At 50.5% G+C, this 27005-nt stretch overlaps 1 protein-coding gene across 6 annotated transcripts in view; it reads right to left on the reverse strand.

The window, feature by feature from the left end:
* The window catches only part of CIC (capicua transcriptional repressor), a 149465-nt gene that overhangs the window by 117476 nt on the left and 4984 nt on the right, over positions 1-27005 (reverse strand). For all 6 annotated transcript variants that reach the window (XM_088453169.1, XM_088453168.1, XM_088453167.1 and 3 more), the window contains exon 2: positions 21940-24773. In XM_088453169.1, the coding sequence (XP_088309295.1) occupies positions 21940-24742 (2803 nt within the window). In that variant the 5' untranslated portion in view covers positions 24743-24773. The remainder of the gene's footprint in view (positions 1-21939; positions 24774-27005) is intronic.

Genomic DNA, 27005 nt, shown 5'->3' on the forward strand with positions numbered 1-27005 from the left:
AATAAAATAACATGATAAAGTGATTTTTGGTTTTCTGTGTGCAAGCTGAGAACACCATGGGCTCTCTGTCAGCCAGCAGCCCTTCATGCGAGAGTTTATTGGTGTCCGCCCCTCCTGCTCAGATATCTTGCACAATCTGGGAGCAGTGATTTCTATGCGTGAGTACAATGTAAAGTATGAACGCTCCCAGCACATTCATACGCCTTCCCACAGCCCCCATAATACTAATGGCTACATCACATCATGCACCAATTGTAGTTTGGCACAGAGGGCATGCACAAGACTCGTGGCAGAAGGGATGGGGGGGGGGGGGGGGGGGCAGCCAGTGCAAACAAGCAATGCAGTTTTCTTTTTAGGGAAAAATCTGTCAATTTGTCCATGGATTGATTGGGCAGCCCCACACTAAACTATTGGAAACTGCCATGGAAAAACAGGATTAAGTGTTTGCAGGATCGAGTGCCCAACTGGAAACCGTCATAAGAGTGAGAGGACATTGGGAAAGTATTAATGGGTCCATTTCAGTGTATATTTATACGTCATTATACGCAGCACATATTAATAATATCAGAGTGTTGCTTAGCAGCAGTATACATACCACCTGACATGTTTGCGGCTCACGTGGTAGTCACGTGACCGGACAAAACCAGGAAGTGTATGATAATAAGGTACACCCGATCTAAATGATTAAATGATTTACTGTGGTAATAAATGAATTTTGGGTTTTAAATATATTTAGGATTGCCTTCATTTATATTTATTTAATTTTAACTGTTGATCATGTTTTTTTTTAAAAAAACGGATGTGTATGCAATTGATTGCTCTAATGGACACACAGCTGTTTGCCCTAATCCTTAATGAATAGGGTATTTAAGGAGCTTTAGTAACATGTTGGAGATATGCTTCTGAAGAAGCTGGATACATATTCACCAGCGAAACGCGTTAAGCCTCAAAGCCTCACCTCCATTGCATATCGCTTCAAGGACAACGCTATTTACATCTTGGACACTTGACATTTGGTCACTGGGACAGCAGTCATCATACTTACGGGAAACAGCTACAAGTGGGTCCTATCCAGTCTACACCCTGCATTTCCACCAATAAAATTGGATACAGGACCATCATCTGGACTGATCTATCAGGACTATCCACTTGGTAAATATTTGCTGGACCATTTATTTGGATTCCCATTAGTCCCATCAACGGTGTTCCATCAACTGGACAAGCAGTCCCCATATAGCGAATACATTGGCTTATATTTTATGCTCCCACAAATATAGGGATCTCCTATATATACATATTTATATATGTAATTTTTATCAGTATGTCAACCATTGTGATGAATTAAATGTGATTTAAAATTGCACACATATCCGTGTTTTAAATATAAACAACAACTAATATAGCGCCGGTATATATCTACTATATAATTTTATACTGTGTTGGGACTGACAACCCCTACTGGCTGCTTAAATAACAGCGCATTGGATACATATTCCATTTCAGTGTCTGAATACCTTTAGTCCACTGTTCCAATGTTATCCCATCAGAGTTAAGAACGGTACCTGACTGTTAGCTCACCAGCACTTTGCCAGTTTTACAAAAAGTCATTGCATTAGTACAGAGGTGCTCCAGCGGTTGTTGAACTACAAATCTCAGCATGCCTTGCAACAGCTTTAGCATGGTCAAATAGCAAAACTGTGGCAAGGCATGCTGGGATGTGTTGTTCTATAACAGCTGGGGGCCGCTGATTGGTAATAGGTAGTGCTGACAGCACATTATATGTTTAACATTTAATATCGCCGGTAGAAATAGGGTTCATCTGACTCTAAACAAAAACAGAAGTTGTAATTAAGAAAGTAACAACAAAATGTTCCATGCCCTGTAATATATATGGTGTCTGTTCCCATGGTCTTTCGCTAAATCCAATAAACAGAGCTACGCCTACTTAAACAAACGGCCGGTAAAGCCAAAAAGGCACAATCCTGCTGCCAGCATAAAACTATCTCTGAGTTTGCCAGGAATAAATCATCTACTGAGATAGCGAAGGTTATGTAATTATTCAATGTTAAAAATGACATAAAATTTTTTTTTATATATATATATATATATATATATATATATATATATATATATATATATATATACATATATATATACACATACATACACACACACATACATACATACATACACATAGATAATATAGAGCAGAGATGAAGAACGAGAGGTTGAGAACGGGAGGGCTGCTCTTCTCTTAAAAGCTTTTTTTAGGAAACGGTCGCCCCGGGTTACCTGTTGCCGAGAGACGGCTTTGTCACCGATGACTGGAACGAGGCTTCCTTAACCCCCACTCAACCAACCAGACACCCACAGGGAAGCCATGCGGCAGACTTATTACATACTAAAAACATTTCCTCTGTGTGACCCAATGCACACAGCATGGCTCCCGGCGGCTGAGAACAATGACGATTGCGGATAGAACTGGAGCAGAAAACGCTTGCCTCTGGCACAGGCCTCAGGAACAATGCATTAGAAGGCACTCTGTGTAAGGGGGTACTGGTCTGTGAAAATAGCCCTAGATTTAGGATTTCCCCAGCCATGTGGGGCACAGAAGCCGTATTCAGAACACCTCAGAGCTGACCGCATGGCACGATCGGCATTACATAGGATAACTGTAGACCTCCTGGCGTGGCACAAGCCCTCATTTCACCAGCTACAGACTGCAAACTAATGGGTTAACTATTTAAGGCATCTAGTTGCTTAATAAGAGACAGCTAGAACCATTTTCACATCTCTATGTAGAAATAGGAGAACGGTATCGGGGTCAAAAACATCTGAAATAACGCTTTATTCATGGGGGAAGCCTTTTTTCTAGTGAACACCACACTTCCTGTCTGTGAGGTTACTGAGAGACTGGCACAGAGACATCCGGAGCCTAAAATGACCGCCGGCCAAAACGTGCGCGCTCTCCAGGAACACAGAGCATCACCCATAGTGCCAGACCTTTGTTGATCGACAGCATCCTGGTTGGCCACAGTACTCGTCCCATCACACACGGCCAACATAGCTTTATTATCATCATTGTCTAAATTGTCTTTATTACCATCATTGTCTGAACTAAATGCGTATATTCACCTGTATACCCAGATGTAGCACTGTCTGTGGCAAGACCATCCCTATCCATAGGCTTGGTATGTACCTCTCTGTTGCCAGACCATCCCTATCCATAGGCTTTGTATGTACCTCTCTCTGTGCCCGGACCATCCCTATCCATAGGCTTGGTATGTACCTCTCTCTGTAACCGGACCATCCCTATCCATAGGCTTGGTATGTACCTCTCTGTGGCCAGACCATCCCTATCCATAGGCTTGGTATGTACCTCTCTCTGTGCCCGGACCATCCCTATCCATAGGCTTGGTATGTACCTCTCTCTGTGACCGGACCATCCCTACCCATAGGCTTGGTATGTACCTCTTTCTGTGACCGGACCATCCCTATCCATAGGCTTGGTATGTACCTCTCTCTGTGACCGGACCATCCCTATCCATAGGCTTAGTATGTACCTCTCTCTGTGACCAGACCATCCCTATCCATAGGCTTGGTATGTACCTCTCTCTGTGACCGGACCATCCCTATCCATAGGCTTGGTTTGATACCCGTTATCACCAATGTGCCCTATCCCTGGTGCAAATGTTCTGCTTGAAAAACAAAGTGTCATTAACGCATGCACACAACTCTGCGTGGCACACAATTCCATCAACGAGCCCTCACTGAACTTAAGGCTACGTGAAAACGCACGTTACAGACCTGTTTGGCCTCTCAAGTGGACATGCGTCCGGCTTGCTTCTGGCTATATACTGCCTGTAGTTGCATATGATTGGCTTCGGGAGCATGCGCAAAGTGAAAACATGCTATGTGCCATTTGATACCCACCCCCCCCCCCCCCCAAAAAAAAATAGAAAGATAAACATGAGCTCTTTTGTCTCCGAAGGTATAAGATACTTTATATCCAATTCCGGTTCTTGTTTTGCAGGTTTGGCTGACCTATGATGCATGCCAATGATTAGTAATGGAGGGAGGATAAATGAACCATTTGCAATTCACATGATATTTGTAAAGTGGACACAAGTGCTCAATATAGATTCCCAGCTGGCTCCATGCCGTGAAAGAGGTGTGGCTGAAGGTGAAACGCGAGGCACTAGACTAAGCAGCTTTCACTCCTAATGGCCTAGAGGAGGATACTTGTGAATACAGCCCCGAGTACACATCCTTAGACAGAGCACTCCCTGAAACGTGTACAGAACTACTTCAAACTGCTGCTCTGAGGACTCTAGTATAATGCAGAAACTGACCACTGCAGTATGTGTGACTGGATACACGGGCAGAGATAGGGTTAAATGGTAGGGTGGCTCTCTGCAGGATCTGTGGAGCCCTGCTGGTTCATGCATGCTCTGCAGCCCAGGAAAAGGCGGGTTCAGCATTAGGAGCTAGTTTTTACATGAGGAGGGGGGGGGGGGGGGGTGATGCTCAGTGAGAGCCAGTTCTCACGGAGAGGCCTGTACGGAGAGCAATGGAAACTCTGCCAGCAATGTCCCACACAAGTCCCAGCGGGCATTCTATTGCGGAGAGAAGAAGATAGCTCCACTGAAGGAGGTGGCATGTTTAAAGGCCCTTAGACAGAGCTATTTCATCCCGCTCTTACTTTAAAATCGTCCGCACATCCTGGTGGGTCTATTTTATGAAAAAAATCGATCTTGGCTAAAGACACGCAACTCTCAAATAATAACAGTCTGAAGCTCTTTTCCAAAGACACAAGAGAGAAAGGTTATAAGCAGTGTTACTGGAAGAGTCTGAGGGGGTATATTTACTAAAGTGCGGGTTTTTAGAAGTGGAACGGTTGCCCATAGCAACCAATTAGATTCTAGCTAGTATCTTCTATAAGGTGCTAGATAAATGTTAAGTAGAATCTAAATGGTTGCTATGGGCAACATCTCCACTTCTAAAACCCCACTTTAGTAAATATACCCCAAAGGGTTTGTCTTGGGACTCACTGCTAATCAAATTTAATAGGTCTATATATAGAACTAAGATATTTGGAGGCCTATTTATCATTCCTTATTTCTAGATACTGCAGCACTATGGATTGTTTTCAAGGCAATTTAGAAAAACAAAAACAAAAAAAACACACATTTGGTGTAATAGCGGGTACGGGTGTGTGGCAATAAGGCTGCAGATGCGCAGTAACAGTTTACGATAACTAGGCGCTGATGAGCATGACAGCTATCAGGAAAGGATCTTCCGATCGCTCCCTGGCGATATTGCAATCAACAAGACGGGGTTAGTTAACAGGGCAAAGCTACACAGAGGTAAATTGGGGCACCACCCCCTTTGATAAGAATGGGTACTGCGGTCTGCAGTGCTAGTTACTTTAACTCAGGACATAGCTCACGTTCAAGTTTTGTTAAATTGCCTCGATCCTTGAACCATGGGAGGGAAACTACCACTGCTGTCGGGTTTTGCCATGGTTTGTATTGCTTTTTTGCAAAAAATGTTCCTGACTGAAGCCAAGGGAGTAGTCTTCAAGACATTTCCATTTAATTCCATGAGCCCCCACCCAATACGTACTTCGTGGGGTACATCCACTCAGGACCCTCTCCTCTGCAAAAAAATAAAATGATCTCCCAATAGAGGGACCCTATGGGTCTGACACATTAAGGATCGCAATGGCGATTAAGCAGACCACGCAGAGCAATCGCAGAGTGATTGACAGGCAGTGAGCATTTGGGGGTGGAGACGGGGGGGGGGGGTGATGATCGGAGAAACGCAGGCGTGCCTGTCAGTTTGTAAATTAGCCAGTGTGATTGCATACTCAGCTCGAGCACTCACAGGTCAGGGCTGCTGTAATTCTGTGTGAGGGGCCGATGGTACTCTATGTTACCGACGTTTGTGGAGGTTTGCAAGGTATTACAGATGTGAGATAGCGGTAGTGGGAGGCAGTGGGCATCTCTATGCTGGCAGTGCGACGGTATGGCGATAGCAGTCATTAGCATATTTTCGCTGCAGACCGTGCAATTACCGAGCTGCGATAGCAACAGCGATCCTTAATGAATCAGGCCCTATGTGCGGAGCTGGCTGGAGAAGGATTACAGCTGACTCCCCCCAAATGCATAATTACTACACTTACATTCAGCCTGTGACTGAAGCCTGCCTGAGCACCAGCAGTTACCACACTGGGACTTTCAGATCTCATGGCATAAGCAAAATAGAGTATGGGCATGGGGTGGTAACTTTTTTGACACCTCCTGCTTAAAACCCAAAAAGTCAAAAGGATCGTGAGGCTCCGCTTTCACGGTCTATTATTTATACTGAAAATGAAGATCGAGCGAGCTTTTGCCCTGCTACGGGTGGAGCGCTGCTACGGGTGGAGCGCTGCTACGGGTGGAGCGCTGCTACGGGTGGAGCGCTGCTACGGGTGGAGCACCAATTCTGAGGAAGAGGGATAGCACTGAAAGTTTATAATGTCCTTTGCACAACCCTTCACAATTTTTGAAATGCCCAACCACAGTCATAATGAAGTACACAGGGAAGGTCCAAGGATCACAATTTTGTGCTCGCCATTTTTTAGTGTATATGTAAAACAACATTAATTATGCACAGATACATACTATTCAAAAGGTCATTAAGACATAACAAAATTAAAAAAAGTGGACTTACAAACAGAATTTTATTTCAGTGATAGGCAGTATAATCAGAAATAAAGTACACGGTGGTCCCTTAGAAAAACACTGGCTGCTACAGAGAACACCATTATTTTACCCAGCTATTTAAGCAACTGACAAACAGCCAATTTTTTTCTTTTTATACATTGAGAAGAGACCCAATTGTCTCTCTATGGCACCTCTCCTTCTCACACCATAATCTGAATTCATTAATTGTGTAAGATACGCGGGCATGCACTAACCCCCTAGGTGATAGGTGCCTGCTCTCCCAGAATGTCCAGGGGAGCTCTCCTGGGATTCTGGGAGAGTAGGCAAGCCTCCTGCATCCCGCCCCCCTCTGCAGGAAGTGGGCGTGGCTGTTATGATGCAATTAGTTGTGAATCGCATAACTGTAGCATCGCCTCCCGATGTGTAATCCAGCTAATCGCAGCATTTTTGCAATGAGGGTGGAGCCATGATGATGCCATTCATGGCACCACGCCCTCCTGCAATTCCCTCCCCAGGTGTTTCCCAAAGGGGGGTACCTCAAAGTCAGCAACTATGACCTAAATTAATGACGTTTTCACAGAATGGGAGCGGCCATTTTGTAGGCTGAACCAGTATTGGCTCTAACGGAAGTGAAAATGATAGATGATTACATAGGACCAACTCTGAGTGCTCCCACACCTAACGCTCCTTAGTACAGCAATTATTACTAAATGGAAGTGCTGTCCTCACCCTCAGCAGTGTGCAGCTGGAAATAAATACAGTGAGCATGATGCACCTCACATGCCGCCTGTACAGACACCTCCTCTACAGGAGCTGCTACATTGTGTTCACACATCCAGGCACATTCACAGCTCTGGGTCAGAAGCAGAAAGCTGAAGGGAAAACAAGTGCACGAGACATCCAGGAAACCAGCGAGAATCTAGCGCAAGGAAGGTGCAGGAGACAAGATATTGGGAAGGAGGAGCACAAAGGTCATCTTTCCATGGAGAGATCCATGGCTGGACGGTCAAGGCTGGAAGAGACATGGAGGCAGCCAGATACATATGGGAGAGGGAGTGTGTAGGCATCAGGCCTCCAGGCCTGGAGTGGGAGAGGCATGTGAGTAGACTGGGCAAGAGAAAGCAGAGAGGGGGAGAGGGGAGTGAGTATGCAGGACAAGGGTACAGGACAGAAAGCAGAGAGGGGGAGAGGGGAGTGAGTAAGCAGTACAAGGGGACAGGACAGAAAGCAGAGAGGGGGAGAGGGGAGTGAGTAAGCAGGACAAGGGGACAGGACAGAAAGCAGAGAGGAGGAAAGGGGAGTGAGTATGCAGGACAAGGGGACAGGACAGAAAGCAGAGAGGGGGAGAGGGGAGTGAGTATGCAGGACAAGGGGACAGGACAGAAAGCAGAGGAGGAGGAGGAGAGGGGAGTGAGTAAGCAGTACAAGGGGACAGGACAGAAAGCAGAGAGGGGAGTGAGTATGCAGGACAAGGGGACAGGACAGAAAGCAGAGGAGGAGGAGAGGGGAGTGAGTATGCAGTACAAGGGGACAGGACAGAAAGCAGAGAGGGGGAGAGGGGAGTGAGTATGCAGGACAAGGGGACAGGACAGAAAGCAGAGGAGGAGGAGAGGGGAGTGAGTATGCAGTACAAGGGGACAGGACAGAAAGCAGAGAGGGGGAGAGGGGAGTGAGTATGCAGGACAAGGGGACAGGACAGAAAGCAGAGAGGGGGAGAGGGGAGTGAGTATGCAATACAAGGGGACAGGACAGAAAGCAGAGAGGGGGAGAGGGGAGTGAGTAAGCAGGACAAGGGGGCAGGACAGAAAGCAGAGGAGGAGAAGGAAAGGGGAGTGAGTATGCAGGACAAGGGGGCAGGACAGAAAGCAGAGAGGGGGAGAGGGGAGTGAGTAAGCAGTACAAGGGGACAGGACAGAAAGCAGAGGAGGAGGAGAGGGGAGTGAGTATGCAGCACAAGGGGACAGGACAGAAAGCAGCGAGGGGGAGAGGGGAGTGAGTAAGCAGGACAAGGGGGCAGGACAGAAAGCAGAGGAGGAGGAGGAAAGGGGAGTGAGTATGCAGGACAAGGGGGCAGGACAGAAAGCAGAGGAGGAGGAGGAAAGGGGAGTGAGTATGCAGGACAAGGGGGCAGGACAGAAAGCAGAGAGGGGGAGAGGGGAGTGTGTAAGCAGTACAAGGGGACAGGACAGAAAGCAGAGGAGGAGGAGAGGGGAGTGAGTATGCAGCACAAGGGGACAGGACAGAAAGCAGAGGAGGAGGAGGATAGGGGAGTGTATGCAGGACAAGGGGACAGGACAGAAAGCAGAGAGGGGGTGAGGGGTGTGAGTATGCAGGACAAGGGGACAGGACAGAAAGCCGAGAGGGGAGTGAGTATGCAGGACAAGGGGACAGGACAGAAAGCAGAGAGGGGAGTGAGTATGCAGGACAAGGGGACAGGACAGAAAGCCGAGAGGGGAGTGAGTATGCAGGACAAGGGGACAGGACAGAAAGCAGAGAGGGGAGTGAGTATGCAGGACAAGGGGACAGGACAGAAAGCAGAGAGGGGAGTGAGTATGCAGGACAAGGGGACAGGACAGAAAGCAGAGAGGGGAGTGAGTATACAGGACAAGGGGACAGGACAGAAAGCAGAGAAGGGGTGAGGGGAGCGAGTATGCAGGACAAGGGGACAGGACAGAAAGCAGAGAGGGGGAGAGGGGAGTGAGTAAGCAGGACAAGGGGACAGGACAGAAAGCAGAGGAGGAGGAGGAAAGGGGAGTGAGTATGCAGGACAAGGGGACAGGACAGAAAGCAGAGAGGGGGAGAGGGGAGTGAGTATGCAGTACAAGGGGACAGGACAGAAAGCAGAGAGGGGGAGAGGGGAGTGAGTAAGCAGGACAAGGGGGCAGGACAGAAAGCAGAGGAGGAGGAGGAAAGGGGAGTGAGTATGCAGTACAAGGGGACAGGACAGAAAGCAGAGAGGAGGAGAGGGGAGTGAGTATGCAGGACAAGGGGACAGGACAGAAAGCAGAGAGGGGGAGAGGGGAGTGAGTATGCAGTACAAGGGGACAGGACAGAAAGCAGAGAGGGGGAGAGGGGAGTGAGTAAGCAGGACAAGGGGGCAGTACAGAAAGCAGAGGAGGAGGAGGAAAGGGGAGTGAGTATGCAGGACAAGGGGGCAGGACAGAAAGCAGAGAGGGGGAGAGGGGAGTGAGTAAGCAGTACAAGGGGACAGGACAGAAAGCAGAGGAGGAGGATGAGGAGTAGAAGGGAGTGAGTAAGCAGTACAAGGGGACAGGACAGAAAGCAGAGAGGGGAGTGAGTATGCAGGACAAGGGGACAGGACAGAAAGCAGAGGAGGAGGAGAGGGGAGTGAGTATGCAGGACAAGGGGACAGGACAGAAAGCAGAGAGGGGAGTGAGTATGCAGGACAAGGGGACAGGACAGCAAGCAGAGGAGGAGGAGAGGGGAGTGAGTAAGCAGTACAAGGGGACAGGACAGAAAGCAGAGAGGGGAGTGAGTATGCAGGACAAGGGGACAGGACAGAAAGCAGAGGAGGAGGAGAGGGGAGTGAGTATGCAGGACAAGGGGACAGGACAGAAAGCAGAGGAGGAGGAGAGGGGAGTGAGTATGCAGGACAAGGGGACAGGACAGAAAGCAGAGAGGGGGACAGGGGAGCGAGTATGCAGGACAAAGGGACAGAAAACAAAGCAGAGATGGAGAGGGGAGCGGGATGGGTACAGGATAGGACAGGACAGAAAGCAGAGGAGGAGGAGGATAGGGGAGTGTATGCAGGACAAGGGGACAGGACAGAAAGCAGAGAGGGGGTGAGGGGTGTGAGTATGCAGGACAAGGGGACAAGACAGAAAGCAGAGAGGGGAGTGAGTATGCAGGACAAGGGGACAGGACAGAAAGCAGAGGGGGGAGTGAGTATGCAGGACAAGGGGACAGGACAGAAAGCAGAGAAGGGGTGAGGGGAGTGAGTATGCAGGACAAGGGGACAGGACAGAAAGCAGAGAGGGGGAGAGGGGAGTGAGTAAGCAGGACAAGGGGACAGGACAGAAAGCAGAGGAGGAGGAGGAAAGGGGAGTGAGTATGCAGGACAAGTGGACAGGACAGAAAGCAGAGGAGGAGGAGGAGGAGAGGGGAGTGAGTAAGCAGTACAAGGGGACAGGACAGAAAGCAGAGAGGGGGAGAGGGGAGTGAGTATGCAGGACAGAAAGCAGAGAGCGGGAGAGGGGAGTGAGTATGCAGGACAAGGGGACAGGACAGAAAGCAGAGAGGGGGAGAGGGGAGTGAGTAAGCAGGACAAGGGGACAGGACAGAAAGCAGAGGAGGAGGAGGAGGAGGAGAGGGGAGTGAGTATGCAGTACAAGGGGACAGGACAGAAAGCAGAGAGGGGGAGAGGGGAGTGAGTATGCAGGACAAGGGGACAGGACAGAAAGCAGAGAGGGGGAGAGGGGAGTGAGTATGCAGTACAAGGGGACAGGACAGAAAGCGGAGAGGGGAGTGAGTAAGCAGGACAAGGGGGCAGGACAGAAAGCAGAGGAGGAGGAGGAAAGGGGAGTGAGTATGCAGTACAAGGGGACAGGACAGAAAGCAGAGAGGAGGAGAGGGGAGTGAGTATGCAGAACAAGGGGACAGGACAGAAAGCAGAGAGGGGGAGAGGGGAGTGAGTATGCAGTAGAAGGGGACAGGACAGAAAGCAGAGAGGGGGAGAGGGGAGTGAGTAAGCAGGAGAAGGGGGCAGAACAGAGAGCAGAGGAGGAGGAGGAAAGGGGAGTGAGTATGCAGGACAAGGGGGCAGGACAGAAAGCAGAGAGGGGGAGAGGGGAGTGAGTAAGCAGTACAAGGGGACAGGACAGAAAGCAGACGAGGAGGATGAGGAGTAGAGGGGAGTGAGTAAGCAGTACAAGGGGACAGGACAGAAAGCAGAGAGGGGAGTGAGTATGCAGGACAAGGGGACAGGACAGAAAGCAGAGGAGGAGGAGAGGGGAGTGAGTATGCAGGACAAGGGGACAGGACAGAAAGCAGAGAGGGGAGTGAGTATGCAGGACAAGGGGACAGGACAGCAAGCAGAGGAGGAGGAGAGGGGAGTGAGTATGCAGGACAGAAAGCAGAGAGCGGGAGAGGGGAGTGAGTATGCAGGACAAGGGGACAGGACAGAAAGCAGAGAGGGGAGTGAGTATACAGGACAAGGGGACAGGACAGAAAGCAGAGAAGGGGAGAGGGGAGTGAGTAAGCAGGACAAGGGGACAGGACAGAAAGCAGAGGAGGAGGAGGAGGAGGAGGAGAGGGGAGTGAGTAAGCAGTACAAGGGGACAGGACAGAAAGCAGAGAGGGGAGTGAGTAAGCAGGACAAGGGGACAGGACAGAAAGCAGAGGAGGAGGAGAGGGGAGTGAGTATGCAGTACAAGGGGACAGGACAGAAAGCAGAGAGGGGGAGAGGGGAGTGAGTATGCAGGACAAGGGGACAGGACAGAAAGCAGAGGAGGAGGAGAGGGGAGTGAGTATGCAGTACAAGGGGACAGGACAGAAAGCAGAGAGGGGGAGAGGGGAGTGAGTATGCAGGACAAGGGGACAGGACAGAAAGCAGAGAGGGGGAGAGGGGAGTGAGTATGCAATACAAGGGGACAGGACAGAAAGCAGAGAGGGGGAGAGGGGAGTGAGTAAGCAGGACAAGGGGGCAGGACAGAAAGCAGAGGAGGAGAAGGAAAGGGGAGTGAGTATGCAGGACAAGGGGGCAGGACAGAAAGCAGAGAGGGGGAGAGGGGAGTGAGTAAGCAGTACAAGGGGACAGGACAGAAAGCAGAGGAGGAGGAGAGGGGAGTGAGTATGCAGCACAAGGGGACAGGACAGAAAGCAGCGAGGGGGAGAGGGGAGTGAGTAAGCAGGACAAGGGGGCAGGACAGAAAGCAGAGGAGGAGGAGGAAAGGGGAGTGAGTATGCAGGACAAGGGGGCAGGACAGAAAGCAGAGGAGGAGGAGGAAAGGGGAGTGAGTATGCAGGACAAGGGGCAGGACAGAAAGCAGAGAGGGGGAGAGGGGAGTGAGTAAGCAGTACAAGGGGACAGGACAGAAAGCAGAGGAGGAGGAGAGGGGAGTGAGTATGCAGCACAAGGGGACAGGACAGAAAGCAGAGGAGGAGGAGGATAGGGGAGTGTATGCAGGACAAGGGGACAGGACAGAAAGCAGAGAGGGGGTGAGGGGTGTGAGTATGCAGGACAAGGGGACAGGACAGAAAGCAGAGAGGGGAGTGAGTATGCAGGACAAGGGGACAGGACAGAAAGCAGAGAGGGGAGTGAGTATACAGGACAAGGGGACAGGACAGAAAGCAGAGAAGGGGTGAGGGGAGCGAGTATGCAGGACAAGGGGACAGGACAGAAAGCAGAGAGGGGGAGAGGGGAGTGAGTAAGCAGGACAAGGGGACAGGACAGAAAGCAGAGGAGGAGGAGGAAAGGGGAGTGAGTATGCAGGACAAGGGGACAGGACAGAAAGCAGAGAGGGGGAGAGGGGAGTGAGTATGCAGTACAAGGGGACAGGACAGAAAGCAGAGAGGGGGAGAGGGGAGTGAGTAAGCAGGACAAGGGGGCAGGACAGAAAGCAGAGGAGGAGGAGGAAAGGGGAGTGAGTATGCAGTACAAGGGGACAGGACAGAAAGCAGAGAGGAGGAGAGGGGAGTGAGTATGCAGGACAAGGGGACAGGACAGAAAGCAGAGAGGGGGAGAGGGGAGTGAGTATGCAGTACAAGGGGACAGGACAGAAAGCAGAGAGGGGGAGAGGGGAGTGAGTAAGCAGGACAAGGGGGCAGTACAGAAAGCAGAGGAGGAGGAGGAAAGGGGAGTGAGTATGCAGGACAAGGGGGCAGGACAGAAAGCAGAGAGGGGGAGAGGGGAGTGAGTAAGCAGTACAAGGGGACAGGACAGAAAGCAGAGGAGGAGGATGAGGAGTAGAAGGGAGTGAGTAAGCAGTACAAGGGGACAGGACAGAAAGCAGAGAGGGGAGTGAGTATGCAGGACAAGGGGACAGGACAGAAAGCAGAGGAGGAGGAGAGGGGAGTGAGTATGCAGGACAAGGGGACAGGACAGAAAGCAGAGAGGGGAGTGAGTATGCAGGACAAGGGGACAGGACAGCAAGCAGAGGAGGAGGAGAGGGGAGTGAGTAAGCAGTACAAGGGGACAGGACAGAAAGCAGAGAGGGGAGTGAGTATGCAGGACAAGGGGACAGGACAGAAAGCAGAGGAGGAGGAGAGGGGAGTGAGTATGCAGGACAAGGGGACAGGACAGAAAGCAGAGGAGGAGGAGAGGGGAGTGAGTATGCAGGACAAGGGGACAGGACAGAAAGCAGAGGAGGAGGAGAGGGGAGTGAGTATGCAGGACAAGGGGACAGGACAGAAAGCAGAGAGGGGGACAGGGGAGCGAGTATGCAGGACAAAGGGACAGAAAACAAAGCAGAGATGGAGAGGGGAGCGGGATGGGTACAGGATAGGACAGGACAGAAAGCAGAGGAGGAGGAGGATAGGGGAGTGTATGCAGGACAAGGGGACAGGACAGAAAGCAGAGAGGGGGTGAGGGGTGTGAGTATGCAGGACAAGGGGACAAGACAGAAAGCAGAGAGGGGAGTGAGTATGCAGGACAAGGGGACAGGACAGAAAGCAGAGGGGGGAGTGAGTATGCAGGACAAGGGGACAGGACAGAAAGCAGAGAAGGGGTGAGGGGAGTGAGTATGCAGGACAAGGGGACAGGACAGAAAGCAGAGAGGGGGAGAGGGGAGTGAGTAAGCAGGACAAGGGGACAGGACAGAAAGCAGAGGAGGAGGAGGAAAGGGGAGTGAGTATGCAGGACAAGTGGACAGGACAGAAAGCAGAGGAGGAGGAGGAGGAGAGGGGAGTGAGTAAGCAGTACAAGGGGACAGGACAGAAAGCAGAGAGGGGGAGAGGGGAGTGAGTATGCAGGACAGAAAGCAGAGAGCGGGAGAGGGGAGTGAGTATGCAGGACAAGGGGACAGGACAGAAAGCAGAGAGGGGGAGAGGGGAGTGAGTAAGCAGGACAAGGGGACAGGACAGAAAGCAGAGGAGGAGGAGGAGGAGGAGAGGGGAGTGAGTATGCAGTACAAGGGGACAGGACAGAAAGCAGAGAGGGGGAGAGGGGAGTGAGTATGCAGGACAAGGGGACAGGACAGAAAGCAGAGAGGGGGAGAGGGGAGTGAGTATGCAGGACAAGGGGACAGGACAGAAAGCAGAGAGGGGGAGAGGGGAGTGAGTATGCAGTACAAGGGGACAGGACAGAAAGCGGAGAGGGGAGTGAGTAAGCAGGACAAGGGGGCAGGACAGAAAGCAGAGGAGGAGGAGGAAAGGGGAGTGAGTATGCAGTACAAGGGGACAGGACAGAAAGCAGAGAGGAGGAGAGGGGAGTGAGTATGCAGAACAAGGGGACAGGACAGAAAGCAGAGAGGGGGAGAGGGGAGTGAGTATGCAGTAGAAGGGGACAGGACAGAAAGCAGAGAGGGGGAGAGGGGAGTGAGTAAGCAGGAGAAGGGGGCAGAACAGAGAGCAGAGGAGGAGGAGGAAAGGGGAGTGAGTATGCAGGACAAGGGGGCAGGACAGAAAGCAGAGAGGGGGAGAGGGGAGTGAGTAAGCAGTACAAGGGGACAGGACAGAAAGCAGACGAGGAGGATGAGGAGTAGAGGGGAGTGAGTAAGCAGTACAAGGGGACAGGACAGAAAGCAGAGAGGGGAGTGAGTATGCAGGACAAGGGGACAGGACAGAAAGCAGAGGAGGAGGAGAGGGGAGTGAGTATGCAGGACAAGGGGACAGGACAGAAAGCAGAGAGGGGAGTGAGTATGCAGGACAAGGGGACAGGACAGCAAGCAGAGGAGGAGGAGAGGGGAGTGAGTATGCAGGACAGAAAGCAGAGAGCGGGAGAGGGGAGTGAGTATGCAGGACAAGGGGACAGGACAGAAAGCAGAGAGGGGGAGAGGGGAGTGAGTAAGCAGGACAAGGGGACAGGACAGAAAGCAGAGGAGGAGGAGGAGGAGAGGGGAGTGAGTATGCAGTACAAGGGGACAGGACAGAAAGCAGAGAGGGGGAGAGGGGAGTGAGTATGCAGTACAAGGGGACAGGACAGAAAGCGGAGAGGGGAGTGAGTAAGCAGGACAAGGGGGCAGGACAGAAAGCAGAGGAGGAGGAGGAAAGGGGAGTGAGTATGCAGTACAAGGGGACAGGACAGAAAGCAGAGAGGAGGAGAGGGGAGTGAGTATGCAGAACAAGTGGACAGGACAGAAAGCAGAGAGGGGGAGAGGGGAGTGAGTATGCAGTAGAAGGGGACAGGACAGAAAGCAGAGAGGGGGAGAGGGGAGTGAGTAAGCAGGAGAAGGGGGCAGAACAGAGAGCAGAGAGGGGGAGAGGGGAGTGAGTAAGCAGGAGAAGGGGGCAGAACAGAGAGCAGAGGAGGAGGAGGAAAGGGGAGTGAGTATGCAGGACAAGGGGGCAGGACAGAAAGCAGAGAGGGGGAGAGGGGAGTGAGTAAGCAGTACAAGGGGACAGGACAGAAAGCAGACGAGGAGGATGAGGAGTAGAGGGGAGTGAGTAAGCAGTACAAGGGGACAGGACAGAAAGCAGAGAGGGGAGTGAGTATGCAGGACAAGGGGACAGGACAGAAAGCAGAGAGGGGAGTGAGTATGCAGGACAAGGGGACAGGACAGAAAGCAGAGGAGGAGGAGAGGGGAGTGAGTATGCAGGACAAGGGGACAGGACAGAAAGCAGAGAGGGGAGTGAGTATGCAGGACAAGGGGACAGGACAGCAAGCAGAGGAGGAGGAGAGGGGAGTGAGTAAGCAGTACAAGGGGACAGGACAGAAAGCAGAGAGGGGAGTGAGTATGCAGGACAAGGGGACAGGACAGAAAGCAGAGGAGGAGGAGAGGGGAGTGAGTATGCAGGACAAGGGGACAGGACAGAAAGCAGAGAGGGGGACAGGGGAGCGAGTATGCAGGACAAAGGGACAGAAAACAAAGCAGAGATGGAGAGGGGAGCGGGATGGGTACAGGATGCCGGCGCTCTGGATCCCGGCGGTCAGAATCCTAACACCGGCATCCCAACAGGATTAGGATACAGACATATGTTGGTAGGTACCCTAACCCTCCCACTTTCCCTACATTCACCAGTGCCTGAAGCTAACCTCCCCCTCCCTGCACCCTAAACCTAACCCTCCCCATTAGTGCCTAACCCTAACCCTTCCCCTAACCTAGCTACTTACCTTCGGGATTCTGACAGGTGTCGAGATTCCGTCACCGGCATTCTGACCGCCAGAATCCCTGCGGTCCAGATATTAACCACATCCCAAAGGAAGTGAGTAAGCAGGACAGGACAGAAAGCTTAGAGGGGAGTGAGTAACCAGGACAAGGAGGCAGGACAGAAAGCAGCTAGCAGGGGAGGGGAGTGAGTAAGCAGGACAGAAAGCAGGGGATTGAGTAACCTGGACAGCCAGGCATGGAGGTAGACCAGACAAAGGTACAGGACAGAAAGCCAAGAGAGGGAGAGGGGAGTGAGTAAGCAGTACAAGGGGTGAACAGAAAGCCAAGAATGTGAGATGCACACAAGTAAAAGGACAGGGAGGGCAGGACAAAAAAGGGAGACCAGAAGGGAGAGAAGAAACAGAACATATACGACAGCCAGGTGTGGGACCGGCCAAGGAGCAAACTGGACTTCAAAGGATAAGTGAGGAAGGCTGGGGTCAAGGCTAGAACAGGCTTTCTATTGGTGCCACTATATGTAATCAATTTGAATAAGACAGGATGGTAATTTGTAAATATTGGATTGTTATGGGATCGGCTATACAGACTAAAAGTTGCACATGTGAAATGTTGCAGAATATGCTGGAGCAATATATAAATGAATGATAACAGCATCTTTCCATGGCTCCATTTGTTACAGATCATGTGAATTTTCACATGGCTAATTGCATACAATCATGTGACTATATATTGCATGTCTAAGACAAGAACTAAAATCTGCACCACCATTACACAGATGATGTTACTGCAATTATCCCTACAAGCCAATGCGAGCAGTAACTCATTGGAGCACTCAGGGCCTGATTCAGCAAGGAACGCACGGATGCAGACGCACGTAATCGTCCGCTGCGAGAATATGCTAATCAATGCATACGCACGGAGACCGCAGCACAAGCTGCAGATGCCCAGCCCCATACTATGCCGCCCATCTACATTTACTCACAGCCTGATCAGCACGCATGATAGCGTAAACATCGGTAACATCGAGAACCATCGGGTCCATTAGCATAATAGTGGTTGACCTGACGCAGGATTTTGGCCGCTTCCTGTGTACAGCTTACGGTATGGCTGCGTATGCCGCCGCACTGCCTTAATTATCCATGCCCCTAAACTGGCGTTATAACACCTGCGTTCGCCTGACCCCCTCCCCACCCCATCACCACCCACAAATTACACTTCCTGTCAATCAGTTTCGGAAGGGTCTGCGTGTAGTCTGTGTACCATAATCCGATCAGACTGGCAAGTTCGCGCACGCACAGTGTGGAGCATGCGCAGATCAAACACATCGGCCAAGTGCGTGCGTCTCTCCTGTGCGTTCCTTGCTGAATCAGGCCTTTAGTCTTTATAAAAATAAATAAAAAGAAACCCTGTTTTAGGAGTCCTCTGCCTTGTTAATATGACCTCTCAAAAAAGATGCATCTAGGGTAACCATGCAAGGATTCCTCTGTCTCAGCACAAATGCCCAATATCAGTAATAACGTTGCTTGGTGTCTCTGACCCCAGCATTCGCTATAGAAGTCCTGAAAGACCGGCACTCAGCATAAAAGATCCAGTGCTCACGTGCCCTCTGAGGAAATAGTTAGATTAAATCGACGAACCAGCGGCACTTGGAGAGTCAATAATGAAGATTTTATTGTGGCAATTCACAAAATCTTCATTATTGAGTCTCCAAGTGCCGCTGGTTCATTAGATAGATGAGATGGCCGGCGGTTCAAATCCCGGCAGCGGCAGCCCGACACAGGTGGAAACCCCACGCGTCGGAAGGTAAGTAAAAACTAACCGACTCTACCCCCTAATGCACCTATTACATAATAAAAGCATTATGTAATAGGTGCCTAGCCCTAATCCACCTTCTAAGTGCATAAAAATCCTAACCCCCCCCCCTTCCCCGCCGCCTAAACATAAGCCCCATGGGGGGTGCCTAACCCCCCTTCCCCTAGCCTGACCCTAACCTCCCGGGGGGGTGCCTAACCCTAAGTCCCCCCCTGGGAGCTCTAAACCTAATCCTCCCCCCACCATGGCTGTCCGCGCCCGGCATCCCTTCGATCGGTATGCTGGGCACCGGTCTCCCGGCGTAGGTAAAATGACAGGCGTCGAGATTTCGACGCCTGTCATTTAACCCTTGCCGGGATTTAGCAGTCGGGAAGCCGGCGGTCGGCATTGCGTCCGCCGGCTTCCCGACTGTTTCCCATATGAGATAGATATATAGATATAGCGTTCCCGCCAGGCTGTTTCAGCGGGGCGCCGCGCCCTGCCCTATTTCTGAAGAGCAGAAAGCACCCTGCCCTCCAGCGCGGCGGCCCGCTGAAACAGCCTGCAGGTTCTGTCTCCACCCGCGGGTCGCAGTGTCCCGTGGGTGGTCAAAACGGCGGTGCGGCAGTCACCGTCAGTGAATGGATGACGGGCGCATGCCCGGCATCCATTCACTGCCCAGCATCCATTCACAGTGACCGCAGCACTTGGGAACTGCCTGGCATGTCCGTAAGTGCCGGGCATGCCCCCAGGAGTGACAAAAAGGGGGCGTCAAAGACATGCCCCCTTTTCGGCCACGCAAGCGCCTTCGGCGTGCACAGAAGTGCCCTATCTCTAGGTCTGGCACCCTGCCTGCTGCCGAACCTAGAGTGAATAGATATGACACATTGTTGCTTAACATAGACTATTATTACTGAATTCTGTCTTCACACATTCTAAAGTATGGCATCTGTATTATTAACCAATTTTACCTTGTACTTCTATGTGCAATATGACTGCTTTGCAGGTCTCTCCTTACTGAAGAATAATGGATTCCCTACTCTACCATCCCTCCCCTGTCCCCCTTCTTCCCAATCCCACTAATTTACCCAGTAACTGGGTCTAGGTGCCTAGGAAAACTTGTGAGGTTGGGTCTGACATTACATACAAACATGTGCGCAGACGAACATGGGCAACAACTAAATGACCCCATACATGTTCTGTATTGCTGCCTTAATCTATAACTTTCTCTTAGAACCCCCAAACACTTTGGGTCTTTATTCAGAGTTGCATGTAAAGAGGCTACAATTGATGTCACTATTAGGGTTTGGAAATAAATGCTGACTTCTGCCTGTGTTCCGTATTGGCTGCATCTATGCGATTGCTCCGGCCTTATCCTTCCGTTGGCTGAAGTCGTGGTCATAGCCATAAGCAGCATGTATCCGCACCAGCCAGAGATCTGACTGATCTCTGCATACACCTGAATAGCCCGTGATACACCAACATTCCCACCACACACTTATCGTAAGTGCCGCACAATTACTCCCGCTCCATTGCAAGCGGCAATATAACAAATCCTTATAACCGTCAGATTGCCATAGATGCTCTCAGTTGCATATGCAGGCCCCAAAGCATGCGCAGTTTGCCAATACCACCTTTCACGCTGCCAGCAATAACCCGGGTTATTTCACGTGAATGCGCAGTAACCCGGGATATTGCGCAGCGTGAAATTCGAGATAACCCGGGTAGAGCGACCCGGCATTTCAACCCAGGTAACGAGCAGGGTTAAACGCGGGTTCAAACTGGCAGGGTGAACGGATAATCGGGCCGATGCGACTCCGGGACCCGTTCCCAACATAGGAAGAGCCGGTGCTTGGTGAGGATCTCGGCACGTGACCGCGGTGACATCATCGACCCGGCAATGCGGTGTGAAAGGGGTGTAACACTCGCACTATCCATACGCAGGCGGAACAGTGTGTAACTCTAAATCAGGTAATAGATCTCTTTATCCAGACAGAAACCAGCTTTCAGTAATCTGAAATGCCCATAATTCCACATACATCCATATCTAGGGAATGCATCCGAGGAAACATTGGCCCTCATTCAGAGCCACTCGCTATCGGCAGTATGCTCGTTCCGAGCGATGTTCGCACATCTGCGCATGCGTACGGTTTTTAGTACGCATGCGCGAACCAGTCAGTGCGGCCGAAAATCATTTGTACGCAATATAGCGAGTGCCTGCTATTTTGAGTGACAGAATGAGGCGTATGTGGGTGGTAACAGGGGAAGGTGCTTGAAAACGGGGAGTGGAGATCCGATCGCAGGCGTGCTTAAAGGTCAAAACGGGCGTTTTATGGGTGTGCATAATTAATATAGCAGCGTCAATGACCACGTCACTTGGTTTTTTTAACTCAGAACTGCTCGCAAAATAGCGGTTGAAAAAACCAACCACAAGAATAGTGAGCAGTTCATATCCTGTTCGATGTACTCGATTAATCTAATAAATAGCGGACATGACGTATGGTGCGAGCAGCCAGGGGGCGTTTTTAAGAAATAAAAGAGCGTATGTTTTGCTCGCTCGTTCAGACTTAGAGGTGTGAACAGACTGCAATGTGCGAACGGATCATTTGCATAGCCACCCCTTGATTTTGAACGAACGACCGCAAATAGTGAACGGCTCTGAATGAGGGCCATAGACTCATACCTTTCTATTCGATTGTAAGCTCCCGAGAGCAAAGCTTTCACTCCCTTTGTCTACATGTACAGTTTCAGTATTGTAATTAGTAAAGGTTTCTTTTACCTCCTCATCACAGAAGGCTGTGCAGTACGGTACACGTCGGTGCTTTACAATCAATACAAGAAAATAAATAAGTGTATGAAGCGATTTAGTCAGCACCTGTCTGGGTAGGCGATGTGCTTTCTGTATCCTGACTAGCTTACCCATCCAACCATCCGTGTCCTCAGCTAAGCACGTTACATAAGAAAAGCATTATGTAATAATACAGAACACACAGCATAATTGTGCTTTAACGCACGGCAACCAATCACGTTACCTTCCATTAGACAAGTGCATTTCATGTAATGACATTGACGTCTGATTGGATGATGAATGTTACAAGATATATGTATTATTTAGAGATCCTACCTGGCAGGCCTTGTGTACTCTTATGCATCACTACAGAAGACACACATCTAGCCTCTTTCTACACCAATGAGAACATGAAGTCATTCCTTACCTGTGCCCGGCCGTCCCATGATGATTTCCTTCTTGGGAGCAGGGTGGCTGCTGTAATCGCTGGGTACAATAACTGGTAGCAAGGCTGCAGGGGATGGATGGAAGGCCACAGGTTGGAATGGCGAGGATACGCTGAACACGGCTGGAGGATGAACAGTCGGGCCAGATGATGTGCATGTTGTCAATTCTCCAGAGCTAGTCTGCCCAGATGGCAGAGACCGTGCAGCACTCTGTATTTGGGTAGCATTGATGGGCACTGGTATCTGAAGTTGAGTTTTGGAAGGATGCTCCTTGGTGCATACTTTAACCATACGCCGGGGACTGCCACCTCCTGCCGCCGCTCCACTGATACGAGATCCCCCATCTGGGGGCTTTTCCACAAACTTGGAGGGTAAGGGGACATCTGGGTTTCGTACAATAACAGGAGAGTCTCGCTGCACAGCAGGAACCCTACGGACAGAGGGGCTAGGGTCTGAGGTCAAGCCAGCAGGAGGGGACAGAAGCAAAGATGGCGAAGCCTGCTGGGAGCAGGAAAAGATGGTAGCAGGCGACACAGAACGAAATCCAGCAGGAGTTGACGGGGTTGGGGTATGAGAGACCGAATCCACCCCGGAGTCAAGGCTGTCGCTCTTTTGGAAGTCAGCAGCAGAGCTGGCACTGCAATGGTGGGAATCTGGTTTTCTCTTGCTTGGGCTCATGGGCACGGTGAAGGTGAGGTTGGTCTGAAATGAGGGTAGGATGCCAGTAGCTTGCCTATCTCTGTGGTGGGAGTGGTGCAGCATCTCCGGAGTCAATACGGCTTGTCCTTTGGGGGTGCTTGCACTTACATGTCGGCTCCGAGCCGCGCGCTGGATGACGGGGGAGGCATTAATGGGACTAAAATTGGCTGGCCTAAAGCCAAACAGTGGAGAAGGTGAGGGTGATGGGGTTGGGGAGAAAGGAGACTGGTTGGAGACTGGTGAGAAGGATGGGGTTCCAGAGCGGGAACTGCCCAGGGACACCAACATATTGGCAGCTTCACACTCATCAAAGTCAAAGCGCGAGAGGTCTGTGGGGGCCAGAAGTCGCGGACGAGAGTCTGTGCGTATGCTGCTGACCTCACTATCTCGTGAGGTATCATCCCACTCAAACTCTGCACTTCCCTCTCGGCCCCCCCGGCCTTCAGACATGTTCTCCATCTCCTTGGTTCGCATGGACAAGTGCCTGGAGCAGTAGCCTCTTCGCTGGGATTCCTTCATGCAGCCGTCCCGAGAGCACAATCTCCTCCACTGCTTCCCATTAAATTTCTTACGAATGCCATTAGGGGTGCAGACTACATCTCCCTTTTTGTATTTCTGTTGTGCTGCTGTCAAAGGTGTGCGGGATCGGGAACCTGGGGTACTGCACTTATCCAGAGACACACTGCTGCAACTGCTTCGGCTTCCTGCATCTGGGCTCAGCAAGGGGGACGGCTGCTCCGGCAAGCGGCCCATTATCATCCCGTAGGCGGGCGATTTAGGAGGGGAGAGAATACAGTGTTGCACAGCAGTCAACTTCTCCTCACTCACTGGCATGCTGTAGCTGATCTTTGAGACTTCAGCATCCTCAAGGTGCTTTGGTTCGGAGCCGCGCGGAGATGCTGGCATCTCAGCCGAGCCAGCCGGTTGGTGCTCTGAAGGATGAGGTGTTGAAAATCTTCCAACGGTCTGTTGCGACTTCTCCTCTGCCGCACGCGGAGCTGCCAGTATCGGCTCTTTACACCAAGGAAATCGCACAAGTCGAATGCTGCTGTGAGGGACCCAGCCATAGTCACGCTCTCTTCGACCGGGGTTCTGCTGAAAGCATACTTTGTAAGACTGTGGACTCTGAACAATTTCTACTACCGTTCCCTCTCGGAAACTTGTATTTTCAGGTCCAACACAGGCACACACTGCAGAACCCACTTCTATCTCGCTCGGTGGGGGGACCTGATCTAAAAGAACAGGTTCCTGCATGATGTCCAGGAATGTAATCACCTGTGAGCCGGGAAACAGCACTCCAAGCTCTTGGTTTCTACGGACCTGCTTTACTTGGCAAAGATGGAAGACATCCTCCTTCCGTGCCAGGACTCTCTGGGGTTGCATGTGACCTTGTATGTCTATCTCAGGCCAGGATTCGGCAGGAGTCTCTGGCTCCGTTTGGACTTTCTCAGCTTCTTCTTCTAAATCAGCAGAATGCTCGCTGGCCGTGTCTGTAGAGGAAGACCTCACCGAAGGACACATATCCTCTGTTTCAATGGCAGGTACAACTAACCGTTCTGAAGTATGTTCCTGTGGTGCAGTAAGACCTTCACTGCTACAGGAAGAATCCTCTTGTCCATCTTGCGATCCATGGCCCTCCACGTATTTTCTCTTAGGGGCTTTAGACTTAAAAGTGGCAGTTTTTCGGCTCAGAGGCATGTCCCAGCGAGGTGGGTCATACGTTACTTTCACTTGGTCATTGTTGGAAGTTTCAATGCAACTTTGAGATGTCCCAGCCTGCATCTCAGTCTCCATCATGGGTTCTGAATGATGGGTTGACATAACTTGCTGTTTAGCCGGATTCCCTGCTATGTCGGTCCCTGTAGGCTCCACTTTTACCTGGATCTTCCTGGCACCCACATATTCCAGGGAATGCCCTGAGCTGTCAGCTGTCTCCTCGGATGCTGTCTCCTCCTCTTCCTCCTCCTCCTCCTCTTCCTCTTCCTCCTGCCTTCCCTCCTCCACTTTCCTTTTCTGTTTCTTGCTGCGGGTGGAGTTTGAGACTTTGCCGTTCCCTGGACCAGTAGATTTCTTTACTGGTTTCATGTTTAGGGGTTCTTTCTTAGAAAGACGGCACCTGAAATAAAATAAAAATAAAAAATAAAAATAAAAAGTCTAGACAGAACACAATCTAACGTCAATGCATACCCATTGCCTACCAACGATTTACAAGCCTGGCCAATCTGTGGCTCTCTAGCTGTTGTGAAACTACAAGTCCCAGCATGCTTTACCAGCTGATCAGTGGGAGGGTATGCTGGGTATGCTGTGTAGTTTCACACCAGCTGGACAGCTACAGGTTGGCCGGGCCTAGCCTAGAACTACAGTTCTCACAAAAACAGGAAAATAAGGAAAGTAAATAATAAAAAAATAAATATTACAAAAAAATATGAGGGCAGTTCTCAAACTCTGTCCTCAAGGCACCATAACAGTCCAGGTTTTAAGGCAATCCATGCTTGAGCACAGGGGCTTATTTAGGCCCTCAGTAAATTTGATTTCACCATTTGTGCTTAAGCAAATGTATATCCTTAAAACCTGGACTGTTAGTGTTCCTTGAACAGTGAGTTTGGGAACCACAGACACGGGGACAATGCAGAGCTTGACGCAAGTTGGCCACAATTTCTGCCCCATTGTGCGCACAGAACTAAATGCATATATTTGCCCGTATGCAGAATTGTACACATCGCTGGAGCCGGACCACCCCTCTCTGCACGTTTGCTTTCGTGCTAGTCATCTATAGTGCGTACTTGCACCAGTCCTATCCTTGGCATACAAGATCCATCTGAAAACGCTCGGATTTCCATACACGTACAAGTTTGCATGGCCCACAATCCTATCAAGACATCCCATTACAGCCCAAATCAGCATAATCTGTCGCAAGTGTAGCACCAAAGTGGCGTACAACTCGGAATCGCCCGTAGCCCCGTATGCTGGTTCCGGAGAACACGCAGTAAAATCAGACTTGCAATCAACCCTGTGTCGGCCCCATGAATGCCGAGAGAACTTGCTCTTGCACGATTACCCTACTTGAAGTGGTTCTACGCCTTCCATTGATTTGGACATGCTCTCCAGCCAGCAATTGACTCATTCGGCCTTAGGAGTGGATCCGACAATAACGGGCAAACTTGCACCTTGAAAAAAACAAGTTACGCTGCAGAGGGGCAATTCTAAAATATGCAAATGGAGTTATGAGGGGAACATGCCCTAACTTAACTCAAATTATTGTGCTGAAATAAGGCTGCCCAGCATTTATGTGCTGCATCAAAAGCAGCCAGTGGATTTGCCCGAATGCATAAACCATGAACTGTATTTTCATCACCCCTTACATGGCTATATGGATGATCCAGGTGTAAATCTGCAACCCTAAAAATTTATTTGCTCCTAATGAGACCCCATGTTTTTTTATCTTTCTGGCTTCGATCTGTATTTAGTAAAAGTTGCAGAATGGTATTAAAACTTGCAAGTTAACAGAAGACCGGTCACTGGGTTGCTCCAGAAGCTGGGAGTGAATGCTGGGAGTTGTAGTCTAACAACAGCTAAAGACCAGCAGGGTGTCTGAGCCTGATCTATGTGAGGGGGTGATGTGACTCATATACTGGGTGCAATCACTTCCTTCCACCCCAGCAACCGCTATAAATAGATTCAGACATCTACACCTAGAATACAGGCACCGTATCTGTAGAAGGATAAGTGCAGACACACACACACACACACACACACACACACACACACACACACACACACACACACAATCTTGTCATTACCAGGCAGGGTGGCAATTAAATACATTTGCATAGCACAGAAATAGTTAAATACCAAGTTCTTGCAAAGCATGCACGGTACAGTACCGTATGGCAGTGTGCATGTGTTATCAGCCTCATAAAGACATGGTCTGCTAATCATACACAGCAAGCAGACATGTCCTGACACATATCTACGTAGCAGAGCATGCACCTACACACAAATGCATCTGGGAGACATGTACAGACATACACCTACCACAAGAAACATGGAAACAATATAAACACCTGGGCTTCACATAGGTTTGGTTCACGCAAGCCGCCAGGAGTCAAATGGCTGCACAGTGACGTTATCCGGGCGACTGACTGCCTGTATGTCTGGTGCTTGGAACATATGCATGAAGAGGACTATACGGAGGGGCTGCTCTTAAACCCCCCTGCTGCTTCATCTGATGATGTTTGTGCTCATAAAACATCAGTGAGTGGATCTGTCTTGGCCACTGAAGCAGTAGAGAAACAGCTTCAACAATGAGCCCAGTCACTGGTATCTACCCGTCAGCGAGACGTGACTG

The sequence above is a fragment of the Taudactylus pleione genome, unplaced genomic scaffold (genome assembly GCF_031769625.1).
Source record: "Taudactylus pleione unplaced genomic scaffold, aTauple2 ptg000572l, whole genome shotgun sequence".
In the NCBI taxonomy this organism is placed as follows: Eukaryota; Metazoa; Chordata; class Amphibia; order Anura; family Myobatrachidae; genus Taudactylus; species Taudactylus pleione.